Source organism: Rhinopithecus roxellana, chromosome 6, assembly GCF_007565055.1.
Source record: "Rhinopithecus roxellana isolate Shanxi Qingling chromosome 6, ASM756505v1, whole genome shotgun sequence".
NCBI classification, from domain to species: Eukaryota; Metazoa; Chordata; class Mammalia; order Primates; family Cercopithecidae; genus Rhinopithecus; species Rhinopithecus roxellana.
In genome coordinates this window covers 53,031,903-53,045,963 of record NC_044554.1, presented here as the reverse complement: position 1 = coordinate 53,045,963, position 14,061 = coordinate 53,031,903, and the positions used below count along the sequence as shown (strand labels likewise).

General features: G+C 45.2%; 1 protein-coding gene across 1 annotated transcript in view; it reads right to left on the bottom strand.

The window, feature by feature from the left end:
• Positions 1 to 4,983, bottom strand: part of PARP12 (poly(ADP-ribose) polymerase family member 12) — a 39,966-nt gene extending 34,983 nt beyond the window's left edge. The window contains exon 1 of the mRNA XM_010356278.2: positions 3,812 to 4,983. Within this exon, the coding sequence (XP_010354580.1) occupies positions 3,812 to 4,137 (326 nt within the window). The 5' untranslated portion in view covers positions 4,138 to 4,983. The remainder of the gene's footprint in view (positions 1 to 3,811) is intronic.
• Between the last annotated feature and the right edge of the window lie 9,078 nt (positions 4,984 to 14,061).

Genomic DNA, 14,061 nt, shown 5'->3' with positions numbered 1-14,061 from the left:
CTGACCAATATGGAGAAACCCTGTCTCTACTAAAAATATAAAATTAGCTGGGCGAGGTGGTGCATGCCTGTAATCCCAGCTACTCAGGAGGCTAAGGCAGGAGAATCGCTTGAACCCAGGAGGTGGAGGCTGTGGTGATCCAAGATCACGCCATTGCACTCCAGCCTGGGCAACAAGAGCGAGACTCTGTGAAAGAAAGAAGAAAGAAAAGAAAGAAAGAGAAAGGAAAGGAAAGGAAAGGGAAAGGGAAAGGGAAAGGGAAAGGGAAAGGGAAAGGGAAAGGGAAAGGAAGAAAGGAAGGAAAGAAAGAAGGAAGGAAGGAAGGAAGGAAGGAAGGAAGGAAGGAAGGAAGGAAGGAAGAAGAAAAGAAAAGAAAAGAAAAAGAAAAAAGAGAAAAGAAAAACCAGCATGTCTATACAACAATTTACCAAGGAGGAGATGGGGCCTTGCAAGGTCTAAGGCCCAGGACAGCACCTCTGAGCAAGCATCTGATGAGAATGACAAAGAGGAGTTACTGCACAGCAGTCAGTTGGTAAACAGTTAACCACAGGCTGAATCAACAAGCACGGCATCTTATCATTACAGGTTACATACGTGCATGCATGCAGGCGTATAAACACACACACACACACACACACACACACACACACACACACACACACAGCCCTGAACCCAGTTCTTTTTTTTTGCTCTCTTCCTCCATTCTTTCCATCCACAAGTATCTGATAAGCACCAGGGTGAGCCAGATACTGGCACCATGCCCTGAGAACCCAAAGATAAACCTTTAAATGACTGTCTGAGTCACCAGGACCCAGAAGAGTCAGGCCAAAAGCATTTGTTTGACTCTGGCACTGCCATGCCACCTATGTCACATCTCAGGAGGATGCTAAACCCCAATCCACCCCACACCTGCACCTTTTACGGAATCCCCCAGCTCAGTAAAAGGCAACTTTCCTCTCCCACTGCACAGACCAAAAACCCGGAAGTCATCCTTGCCTGCTCTCTTTCCCTCATCTAGTGGAGATGATAGACATAGAGGGGACTCTGATATGGAGTGGCAAGTGCAATGTCAGCTGTGGTCAGAATCCGTCAGCGCAGAGCGGAAGGGCACCTGAGCCAGTCTGGGCTGGGAGAGAACTGGGGAAGAAATCAGGGGAGCACGCTGGATGGCATAAAGTCTGAGTGGAATACTTAAAGGGTGAGGAGACAGCAAGAGGAGAAAGGAAGAACATTCCAGAAGAGAGGCAAACAATTTGGTGCTGCCAGAGCCAAATATATCTAATAAGTGTAATGATGACTGATGGTGACAATGATAACGACTACTAAAATTTATTGAGCAACTGCCAAGTATCGGGGATTGCCAAAATGTTTTATGAGTTAACTCATTCAGTCCTCAACCAGCCTGTGAGGGGAGTAATATCATTAACTCCACTTTGCAGATGAGGGAACTGAGACCTGGAGGTAAAGTCACTTGCCCAAAGCCACCAGCTAGCAAGGAGCAGTGCCCAGATTGAAACAAGGTGGGCTCGATCTTGGGACTGTGCCCTAGACCACCAAGCTCACTGCCCCCTGAGCTGAGGACCAAGAGCCAGGGACCCAGGACTCCGTACCAGCTCTGCAGCAGGACTGATGACCTTTTTCTAAAAGAACTGACCCTGCAGTTCAGGAAGACAAGCAGAGTCACAGGGGAAGCAGAGAAGTGCAGCCAACCACACCTACTCTCCCTAAAGTGAGTCAGAAATGGAAGGTTCAAGAAATTCACCTGTGTAAACCACAAAGAAAAGAAAAAACTGAAGAATGAAGAAAACTCAAGGTCATCTGAGCCAGTAAATATCACACTCCAGATTTCTGAGACAAGTCAGACCTGAAGCCACATTTTGGTAACTAGCTTAAGAACAGGGCTGCCATCTTTATTTTACCAAATATGAACTTTAAACAGATCCAGCAGTTACCCCTAAGAGTGGCTCCATCCAGCCACTATTTGCTGTGTGCCTTCTTCCTCGTGGGCTGTTGTTCCCTGCCCTCCCCTGGACTGCCTCATCCCTGAAGGCTGATTTCCCCAGAGTTCCACCTTCAGCCTCTTTTCGGGCCTCAGACTCTACCTCAGATCTAATCCACTCCTGGGGCTGCAGCCACAACACACACCACCCAGTATTTCCCAAACCAGCCCAGCGCACTGGAGCCCTGACCTTCCTACCAAGCTTCTGACCTGAACAGCTGCCTCCTGCGCATGCTTCCAAACTAAAACCCTCTCTTGCTCTCTCAGTGAACAACACCCATGCCACAGTAGGAATAGAGACTGAAGAGTCATCACCTCTGTGATATCCTCTCACCACACCGTCACCAACTCACCTCTCCCAAATTTCTCACACACACAGCCCTTGCAAAGTTCTAATCTGGATACTTCCAGACAGCTGCTTCCTAGAGACTACATTTCCCAGCCACCCTGCATCTAGACAGGGTCATGAGACAGCTTCTGGTCAACGGGATGTGGGTGAAAGGAAATCCACCACTTCTAGACCTGGCCCACAAAAACCTCCCATGCAACTCTCTTTTCAATCAGCCCCCTAGAACTGGATACCTAGGCTGACCTCAAGAGCCATGCGCTGAGGGGCACCGAGCGGAGGTCAGTCAGCCTGGATCCCTGAATGACTGTATGGATCAAGGCCCCCCACCCCATGCTCACTGCTGGGCCTGACATGAGCAAGAAATATCTACTCTATTAAGACAGACAGACAGACACACACACACACACACACCAGGGAGCAAGCAAGAAAGGAGGGAGCAGGGGAGGAAGGAATTATCCTACATGACTAGCTTCCCAGTGGTTCCCCACAACATCCTCCCTTAAATTGGCACCCACACCACTACCTAAGACTTCCTAAAATGTAAACCTGATGGTTGCTCTCTCCTGCCATTTTACCTGCCCCATCACCTTCAGGGTGAGGCCCAAATTCTTAGACATAAACCTCAGCAATCCCTTCCACACATCCCACTGACCACGTGTTATGCACAGAACATGGACGCTAAGTGCTGGGGAGACAGCTAGGGCCTCTGCCCTCAGGGAGTTTCCATTCTATTGGCAGGTGGGTGCCATGAGGAAAACAAACAGTTCCCTGTGACCAAGAGTAAGGTGAGGAAAAGTCCTCAAATGGGATGTGATCTTTAGATTCAGGCCTGAAGGATTAACAAACAGGGCCAACCAAGAGCAGGAAGGGCACTCCAGGCAAAGGCTCCCAGAAATGCTCAGGCTCCCAGAAATACGCAGGCTGGGGGGGGGGGGAGGTGTTTCAGGCACAGAAGGGTACCGAGTGGGCAGGGACCAGTGCCCCAGGACATGTGGGCGATGGCAGGGAGCTTGCATTTTCCAGTTTGTAAGCAGATAAATAGGGTTGAACGGGGTTTAAAGATCTCTTCCAGCTGCTGGGCAGAGAAAACCTTCATTGTCTGCTCTCAAAGCTGGCAAGGGGGGACCCGCAGCGTCGTGGACTCCCCTAGGCCACCGCCTCCCTACCTCCCTACCCCACACGGCCACACCCGGGTGGGGAACACCCGGCACTACCGCGCTCTATGTAAATCACTCTCTCTCCCTAGGCGTCTAGAGGACCCCACTCGACCCCGAGTCCCTCGCACTGTGCCAGGTACTCAGCAGGTGCTCAATAAACGCTCCCTTTAGTGTATGACGGGGCGAGGCCAGGGCAGAGCCACCGAATTGTATGCTCAGACTTCAAGTAGGACTCCCAAACGGGCTGGAAGTGCTTGTGGGCGCGAAGGGCCTCCGCCCGCCGTCACTCCCGGCGCGGCGCCTTACCCGGCTCTCAGAAACTTGCAGGCGCCATAGACCATGAACTTGCAGAGGTGCAGCTGCGCGCAGAGCCCCACGCAGCCCGGCTTCGAGCCCTGGTGCGCGCGGCACAGGCGCAGCGGCGACGCGGCCAGCACCACGCGCTCCTGGGCCGCGGCGGCGCTGCCCGCCCGCACCGCCACCACGAAGCGGCCACGCTGCCGCAGCAGCCGCTCCAGCGCGTCGGCACTCAAGCCCATCCGCAAGCGGCGCCGCAGCTCGGGCAGCTCCAGGGCGCCCCCGGCCGCGCACAGCACCTGGGTCACCTCACCGACGACGCCGGCCTGGGCCATGGCCGCTGTGCCTGCGCCCGTCGGACCGCGGGTGGCGCGACGCGGACGGCGGCGGACGCTGGCTGGCGGACGGCTCTCGCAGGGTGGAGGCGCCGGCGGGAAACGAAACCGAAAGCGGCCCCGGGCCGGCGAAAAACAGAACCTGTGCGCCCTCGCCACGCCCCCGGCCCGCAGCTGAGCGGCTGCGCCTTCCGCCTCAGGGCCCCCAGCTGTGAGGCCGCCGCCCGACGGGAGCTCGGCAGCTCGTGAGTTCGGGCGTTCGGCCCGGCTCGCGGCGGCCAGTCCCTAGGCCCTGAAAATGGCTTCCTTGGATGTTTGAGGGACCGACCAGGAGCCCCTAATTCCGCGATGCTCCGAGCGCCTTCAGTCAGAGGGAGCCTCGAGGGCGGCGGCAGCGCTGGCGGAGCCAGCTGGACGCCGCCGGTTAAAGCTGCTCAGCGGTTAAAGCCAAGCCAGGGCTTCGGTAGACGGCCCACAGAAACAGGGACAACTGACGGGAGCCCTCACCCCTCGAACAAGTGACAAAAGCGATCACTCCGCAATGGAAGACGGCCTTAATTAAATGTTCCTTTCGCCTCGGTGCATCAATGAGTTCCTTCGTTTAAATATAAAAGGGTATGTTCTTTAAAAGAACAAATCCGTGAGCCGAGATCGCGCCACTGCACTCCAGCCTGGGCGACAGAGCTAGACTCCCTCTCAAAAAAGAAAAAGAAAAAAATCCGTTACTCCCAGCCCCTGATAAGTAACGATTGAACAAGTATTTTAGAAGACCCGTCAGAGCAAAGGACCCTCTCACACGTGTTGAGAGCAATGCGAGTTGTTAGAACCCTTTGGGGAAGTAATCCAGGAATAGCTATTAAAATTGAAAACGCACGTGACCTTTGACCCAGCGACATTTCCTCTCGGAATCTTCCAGAAGTAAAAGGAACAGTAAATAAGTTATGTGTGAAAGTGTTACTGGGGGAGCCCTACCTGGGAGGTAGGGTTAAGTGGGAACCGTGTGGCTAATCTTTAAAGACTATTATGAAGCCTGTTTAACAAGCATGTGTTAAATCTCCCTGTGCGGATCTAGAGGGACAGACAGCCATGATGTGGTGTTAAATGAGAAAAGATGTCTGTACAGAAATGTCTAAATAATCAAGTTGAATGATCAAGAATTAATTTTTTTAAAAGTCTAATAAAAAGAGAAGCCTGTGTGTGACAGGACATTTTTGAATAAGCACGGGGAAAGATGAAGAAACACACAAGGGTGGTTGAGAGGAGGCAATAAGAGGTACTAGGAAAATGGAAAAGGAAAGATGAGAGGCAGAAGGATTATGGGGGGAGAGTACTTATGGTATAACATTCACTAAAAATGAATATAAAAATCTTAACTATAGGCCAGCCGCAGTGGCTCACGCCTGTAATCCCAGCACTTTGGGAGGTCAAGGCAGGCGGATCACTTGAGGTCAGTAGTTTGGCCTGGCCAACGTGGTGAAACCCCGTCTCTACTAAAAATGTAAAAATTAGCCGGGTGTGGTGGCGGGCGCCTGTAATCCCAGCTATCTGGGAGGCCGAGGCAGAAGAATCGCGTGAATCCGGGAGGCGGAGGTTGCAGTGAGCCGAGATCATGCCACTGCACTCCAGCCTGGGCGACAGAGCGAGACTCTATCTTAAAAAAAAAAAAAAAGGAAATCTTACCTGTAGTATTACTACAAAAATGTAAATAAAAAAAAAGTGTATGGATAAAGACTAGATAGTAACATGGACGAATGAAAATGAATTTAATTAGAAATGGAATGAGGGGTTTTCTCTTTGATTTTAATTGTGATTTTAATGTTTTCATTGTATAAAACGTTAATTTTGTTTTTGTTGTTACTGTTTTAGAGACAGGGTCTTGGTCTGTCACCCAGGCTGTAGTATAACTGTATAATCATAGCTCACTACAACCTGGAACTTCTGGGCTCAAGTGAACCTCCCACCTTAGCCTCCCAAGTAGCTGGGCCTAGAGGCACGTGCCACCATGCCCAGATAATTTTTATATTTGTTTGTAGAGACACTGTCTCATATGTTGCCCAGGCTGGTCTTGAACTCCTGGCCTCAAGCAGTCCTCCCACCTCAGATTCCTAAAGTGCTGGGATTACAGTGAGCCACCACACCAGCCTAATGTTAATTTTTAATTTAAAATATTAGGCCGAGTGCGGTGGCTCACACTTGTAATACCAGCACTTTGGGAGGCCAAGGTGGGTGGATCACTTGAGGTCAGGAGTTCGAGACCAGCATGGCCAACATGGTGAACCCCATCTCTACTAAAAATACAAAAATTAGCCAGGTGTGATGGCGTGTGCCTGTAATCCCAGCTACCCGGGAGGCTGAGGCAGGTGAGTTGTTTGAACCAGGGAGGTGGAGGTCACAGTGAGCCAAGATCGCACCATTGCACTCCAGCCTGGGCAACAGAGCAAGACTCTGTCTCAAAAAAAAGTTAATTTAGTTGTAGTTTCCATATTGTTTTGCAATAAAATAACATTTTTAAAAAAGGAAGAGTGATATCAGTGAAAATGGTGGATTAAGGACCCCAGCAAGTTTGCCTTTCCATAAAGGAAGCAATGAAAGAACTGACAAAAATTGTCAGAATCAACTTTCTTATAGCCCTGGAAATTAGTCAAAGGCTTGCAGCAACCCATCTAGCATTTAGTCAAGAAAAACAGCAAACTCTCAGTAAGAACAGCAATCTTTATAGTATTTTAATTTACCCTAGTCCTATAGCCCGCCCCCGCCACCGCTCCACCATCTCTAGTTCCATGGCAGCCTTGAAAACTTACAGCCCACGTTCCTAGTACCTGTACCAGAGGGAGGAGACAGGAATGGAACTACTTCAAAGTCTCATTCCCAAAGAAGAGTCATTATTTGACCTATCTAGTGGGTCCCTGGAAAAAAACCCAGAAAGGCTTGTCTTTATTAAACCTCATTGGAGCTAGCTCAGTCCTAAAGGTTTTTCCACCTGAAGAGGGAGTTATTTGTCAAATATTTTAACATCGTGACTGGCTGAGGCAATAGGTAACAGTAGGGGCAAACAATAGACTAACCAAGAAATGTAAAATGAAACGTTGAAGGATGAGATGTCCATAAGGGCTTTGAAAAGCTCCAGTATATTTTTAGGAATTTAGAAGGCCATGTGAATGCATAGGTCTGTGCACATGCTCTGTTAACACCTGAGAAGATCCTTACCTCTGACTACTAGCTGACATTGAGGCTCTGTGCTAGCAGGAAATAAAAGCTATGCAGAGTTGAAAACTGCCTAATGAAAATTGGAGACATGCCCCAAAGTGCATACAGAGCCCCTTGGCAAAGACTAGGAGACATATTGGTTCCAGGTGTTTAAGGAAATCTCCATCTAATCATTAGTTGACCAAGTAGAGACTTCAATAGTCACAAACAATGAAGATACACACTTTACAAAATCAGTTCAAAAAAGTTACTAAACAGCAACTATTAGGTTGGTGCAAACCGCAATTACTTTTGCACCAACCTAATACTAAAATAAGCACAATCAAACCCTGAGGAGAGAGAAGTATCTGACTTAGAGAGTTGGCACATTGTTTGAAATGTCCAATTTTCAACTAAAAATTATGTAACTTGCAAAGAAACTAGAAAGTAAGACCCATGCAAAGGAAATAAGAGCAATCAATAAAAACTGTTCCTAAGAAAACCCAGATGTTGAACTTTTTAGACAAAGAGTGTAAATCAGCTATTTTTGATAGGTTCAAAGAGCTAAAGGAAACCATCTCTAAAAACGTAAAAGAAAGCGTGAGAACGATGCCTCGCCAAACAGAATATTAATGAAGACAGAGAAATTATAATAAGGAACCAATAAAGGTTCTGGAGCCAAAAAGTACAATAACTGAAATGCAAAATTCACTAGAAGGGTTCAGCAGCAGATTTGAGCATGCAAAACAAAAAAATCAGTGAACTTGAAGATAGATCAATTGAGATTATTTGGTCTGTGGAACAGAAAGGAAAAAGAAGAATGAAAAGAGCCTCAGAGAACTGTGGGACACCATCAGATATACCAACAACACATAATGGAAGTTTTAGAAGGAGAAGACAGAGAGAGAAAGGAAAGAAAGAATATTTGAAAAATTTTTGGCTAAAATTTCTCAAATTTGATGAAAAAGATTGATCTATACATCCAAGAAGCTTAATGAATTCCAAGTAGGAAAACCTGAAATAGATCTACAACTAGATACATCGTAATCAAACTTTTGAAAGACAAAGAGAATCTTGAAAGCAGCAAGAAAGTAGCAACTCATCATGTGCAAGGAATCATCAATAAAATTAACAGTTAACTTCTCATCAAAAACCATACATGCCTGTAGAAGGTAGTGTGATGATGTATTCAAAATGTGAAAAGAATCAACCAAGAATTTTATACCCAGCAAAACTGTCTTTCAGAAATGAAGGAGAAGGCCAGGCGCAGTGGCTCACACCTGTAGTCCCAGCACTTTGGGAGGCTGAGGTGGGTGGATCACGAGGTCAGGAGTTTGAGATCAGCCTGGCCAACATGGTGAAACCCGTGTCTACCAAAAATACAAAAATTAGCTGGGCCTGGTGGCAGGCACCTGTAATCCCAGCTACTCAGGAGGACAAGAGTGAGACTTCATCTCAAAAAAAAAAAAAAAAAGAAAGTAAAGAAAAGAAATGAAGGAGAAATTAGTTCAACATCTGGGTTTTCTTAGGAACAGTTTTTATTGATTGCTCTTATTTCCTTTGTATGGGTCTTACTTTCTAGTTTCTTTCCAAGTTACATAATTTTTAATTGAAAATTGGACATTTCAAATAATGTGCCAGATAAACAAAAGCTGAGGCTGTCAGTTGCTAGCAAGGAGAAACACCAAAGAGAGTCTTTAGGGCTGAAAGTAAAAGACACTAAAGAGTAACTGGAATTCTCATGAAGAAAGAAAAGCACCAGTAAAGGTAACTACATAGGTAAATGAAAAAGACAGTATAAATGTATTTTTTGTTTGTAACCACCCTCATCTGATTTAAGACAAATACATAATGCAGTAATTACAAATGTAAGTTGATGGACAATGTTTTGAAGATGTAATTTGTGACAATAACGGCAGAAGGAAATGGGGAAGGAAAGTGAAGCCACAGAGAAGCAGTTTTTATATACTGTGGAAATTAAATTGGTATTAATGAAAACTGGATTTTTATAAATTAAGATGTTGCTGGTAATTCCTAGTGCAACCAATAACCAATAAAATAAGTTAGGCCAGGCACGGTGGCTCACGCCTGTAATCCCTGCATTTTGGGAGGCCGAGGCAGATGGATCACCTGAGGTCAGGAGTTCGAGAACAGCCTGTCCAACATGGTGAAATCCATCTCTACTAAAAATACAAAACAATTAGCCAGGTGTGGTGGCAGGCACCTGTAATCCCTACTACTCAGGAGGCTGAGGCAGGAGAATTGCTTGAACCCAGGAGGTGGAGGTTACAGTGAGCCAAGATCGTGTCACTGCACTCCTGCCTGGGCAACAGAGTTAGACTCCATCTCAATAAAAAAAAAAAAAGAAAAGAAAAAAAGAAATGATAAGATAATTTAAATGGCACACTGGCAAATATCTATTTAATACAAAAGAAGGCAGTACTAGAGGAGTTGAAAAACAAAAAAAGACAAAAGACATAGAAAAAATAGAAAAATGGCAGACAAATCCTACCTTATTAGTAATTACATTAAATGTAAATGGATTAAGCTTTCCAATTAAAAAATAGAGATGGGCATAATGGACCAAAACAAACAACAAAAATAGAAAACATGACCTAACTATATGCTGCATTCAAAAGATACATTTTGGATTCAAAGACAAATAGATTGAAAGTAAGAGGTAGTGTGAGGCGGTTCCAAGATGGCCAAATAGGAACAGCTCCAGGCTACAGCTCCCAGTGTGAGCAACACAGAAGACGAGTGATTTCTGCATTTCTAACTAAGGTACTGGGTTCATCTCACTGGTGTATGTCGGACAGTGAGTGCAGCCCACCGAGCAAGAGCTGAGGCAGAGCAAGGCATCGCCTCACCTGGGAAGCACAAGAGGTAAGGGAATTCCTTTTCCTAGCCAAGGGAAACCATGACACAAGCACCTGAAAAATCAGGTCACTCCCACCCTAATACTGCACTTTTCCAAGGGTCTTAGCAAACAGCACACCAGGAGATTATATCCTGTGCCTGGCTCAGAGGGTCCCATGCCCATGGGGCCTCCCTCATTGCTAGCACAGCAGCCTGAGATCTAACTGCAAGGTGGCAGCAAGGCTGGGGGAGGGACACCCACCATTGCTGAGGCTTGAGAAGGTAAACAAAGCGGCTAGGAAGCTCGAACAGAGTGGAGCCTACCGCAGCTCAAGGAGGCCTGCCTGCCTCCATAGACTCCACCTCTGGGGACAGGGCATAGCTAAACGAAAGGTAACAGAAACCTCTGCAGATTTAAATGTTCCTGTCTGACAGCTTTGAAGAGAGTAGTGGTTCTCCCAGCACGGAGTTTGAGATCTGAGAACGGACAGACTGCCTCCTCAAGTGGGTCCCTGACCCCCAAGTAGCCTAACTGGGAGGCACCCCCCAGTAGGGGCAGACTGACACCTCACACGGCCGGGTACCCCTCTGAGACAAAGATTCCAGAGGAACGATCAGGCAGCAACATTTGCTGTTCTGCAGTATTCACTCTTCTGCAGCCTCCACTGCTGATACCCAGGCAAACAGCATCTGGAGTGGACCTCCAGCAAACTCCAACAGACCTGCAGCTGAGGAACCTGACTCTTAGAAGGAAAACTAACAAACAGAAAGGACATCCACACCAAAACACCATCTGTACGTCACCATCATCAAAGACCAAAGGTAGGTAAAACCACAAAGGTGGGGAAAAAACAGAGCAGAAAAGCTGAAAATTCTAAAGATCAAAGCACCTCTCCCCCTCCAAAGGAATGCAGCTTCTCGCCATCAACAGAAGAAAGCTGGACGGAGAATGACTCTCTGACAAGTTGAGAGAAGAAGGCTTCAGACGATCAAACTTCTCCAAGCTAAAGGAGGATGTTCAAACCCATTGCAAAGAAGCTAAAAACCTTGAAAAAAGATTAGATGAATGGCTAACTAGAATAACCAATGTAGAGAAGTCCTTAAATGACCTGATAGAGCTGAAAACCATGGCACAAGAACTACGTGACAAATGCACAAGCTTCAGTAACCAATGTGATCAACTGGAAGAAAGGGTATCAGCGATTGAAGATCAAATGAAGGAAATAAAGTGAAAAGAGAAGTTTAGAGAAAAAAGAGTAAAAAGAAACTAACAAAGCCTCCAAAAAATATGGGACTATGTGAAAAGACTAAATCTACATCTGATTGGTGTACCTGAAAGTGATGGGGAGAATGGAACAAAGTTGGAAAACACTCTTCAGGATATTATCCAGGAGAACTTCCCCAACCTAGCAAGGCAGACCAACATTCAAACTCAGGAAATACAGAGAATGTCACAAAGATACTTCTTGAGAGGAACAACTCCAAGACCATAATTGTCAGATTCTCCAAAGTTGAAATGAAGTAAAAAAGTTAAGAGCAGCTAGAGAGAAAGGTCAGATTAACCACAAAGGGAAGCCCATCAGACTAACAGCAGATCTCTTGGAAGAAACTCTATAAGCCAGAAGAGAGTGGGGGCCAATATTCAACATTCTTAAAGAAAAGATTTTTCAACCCAGAATTTCATATCCAACCAGACTAAGTTTCATAAGTGAAGGAGAAATAAAATCCTTTACAGACAAGCAAATGCTGAGAGATTTTGTCACTACCAGGCCTGCCCTATAAGAGCTCCTGAAGGAAGCACTAAACATGGAAAGGAACAACCAGTACCAGCCATTGCAAAAACATGCCAAAATGTAAAGACCATTGATGCTAGGAAGAAACTGCATCAACTAATGAGCAAAATAACCAGCTAACATCATAATGACAGGATCAAATTCACACATAACAATATTAACCTTAAATATTGTTTAAGCCTAATATTGTAAATAGCCTAAATGCTCCAATTAAAAGACACAGACTGGCAAATTGGATAGAGTCAAGACCCATCAGTGTGCTATATTCAGGAGACCCATCTCACATGCAGAGACACACATAGGCTCAAAATAAAGGGATGGAGGCAGATCTACCAAGCAAATGGAAAACAAAAAAAAAAAAGGCAGGGGTTGCAATCCTACTCTCCAATAAAACAGACTTTAAACCAACAAAGATCAAAAGAGACAAAGAAGGCCATTACATAATGGTAAAGGGATAAATTCAACAAGAAGAGCTAAGTATCCTAAATATATATGCACCCAATACAGGAGCACCCAGATTCATAAAGCAAGTCCTTAGAGACTTACAAAGAGACTTAGACTCCCACACAATAATAATGGGAGACTTTAACACCCCCACTTCAACATTCGATCAACAAGACAGAAAGTTAACAAGGATAACCAGGACTTGAACTCAACTCTGCACCAAGCAGACGTAATAGACATCTACAGAACTCTCTACCCCAAATCAATAGAATATACATTCTTCTCAGCACCACATCACACTTATTCCAATATTGACCACATAGTTGGAAGCAAAGCACTCCCCAGCAAATGTAAAAGAACATAAATTATAACAAACTGTCTCTCAGACAGCAAGTGCAATCAAACTAGAACTCAGGACTAAGAAACTCACTCAGAACCACTCAACTACATGGAAACTGAACAACCTGCTCCTGAATGACTACTGGGTACATAACAAAATGAAGGCAGAAATGTTCTTTGAAACTGATGAGAACAAAGATAATAACATACCAGAATCTCTGGGACACATTTAAAGCAGTGTGTAGAGGGAAATTTATAGCACTAAATGCCCACAAGAGAAAGCAGGAAAGATCTAAAATTGACACCCTAACATCACAATTAAAAGAACTAGAGAAGCAAGAGCAAACACATTCAAAACCTAGCAGAAGGCAAGAAATAACTAAGATCAGAGCAGAACTGAAGGAGATAGGGACACAAAAAAACCCTTCAAAAAATCAATGAATCCAGGAGCTGGTTTTTTGAAAAGATCAACAAAATTGATAGACCGCTAGCAAGACTAATAAAGAAAAAAAGAGAGAAGAATCAAATAGACGCAATAAAAAATGATAAAGGGGATATCACCACAGACCCCACAGAAATACAAACTACCATCAGAGAATACTATAAACACATCTATGCAAATAAACTAGAAAACCTAGAAGAAATGGATAAATTCCTGGACACATACACTCTCCCAAGACTAAATTGGAAGAAGTTGAATCCCTGAATAGACCAATAGCAGGCTCTGAAATTGAGGCAACAATTAATAACCGACCAACCAAAAAAAGTCCAGGACCAGATGGATTCACAGCCGAATTCTACCAGAGGTACGAAGAGGAGCTGCTACTATTCCTTGTGAAACTATTCCAATCAATAGAAAAAGAGGGAATCCTCCCCAACTCATTTTATGAGGCCAACATCATCCTGACACCAAAGCCTGACAGAGACACAACAACAAAAAAAGAGAATTTTAGACCAATATCCCTGATGAACATGGATGCAAAAATCCTCAATAAAATCCTGGCAAACCGAATCCAGCGGTACATCAAAAAACTTATCCACCATGATCAAATGGGCTTCATCCATGATCAAATGGGATACAAGGCTGGTTCGACATACGCAAATCAATAAACATAATCCATCATATAAACAGAACCAAAGACAAAAACCACATGACTATCTCAATAGATGCAGAAAAGGCCTTTCACAAAATTCAACAGCCCTTCATACTAAAAACTCTCAATAAATTCGATATTGATGGAACGTATCTCAAAATAATGAGAGCTATTTATGACAGACCCACAGCCAGTATCATACTGAATAT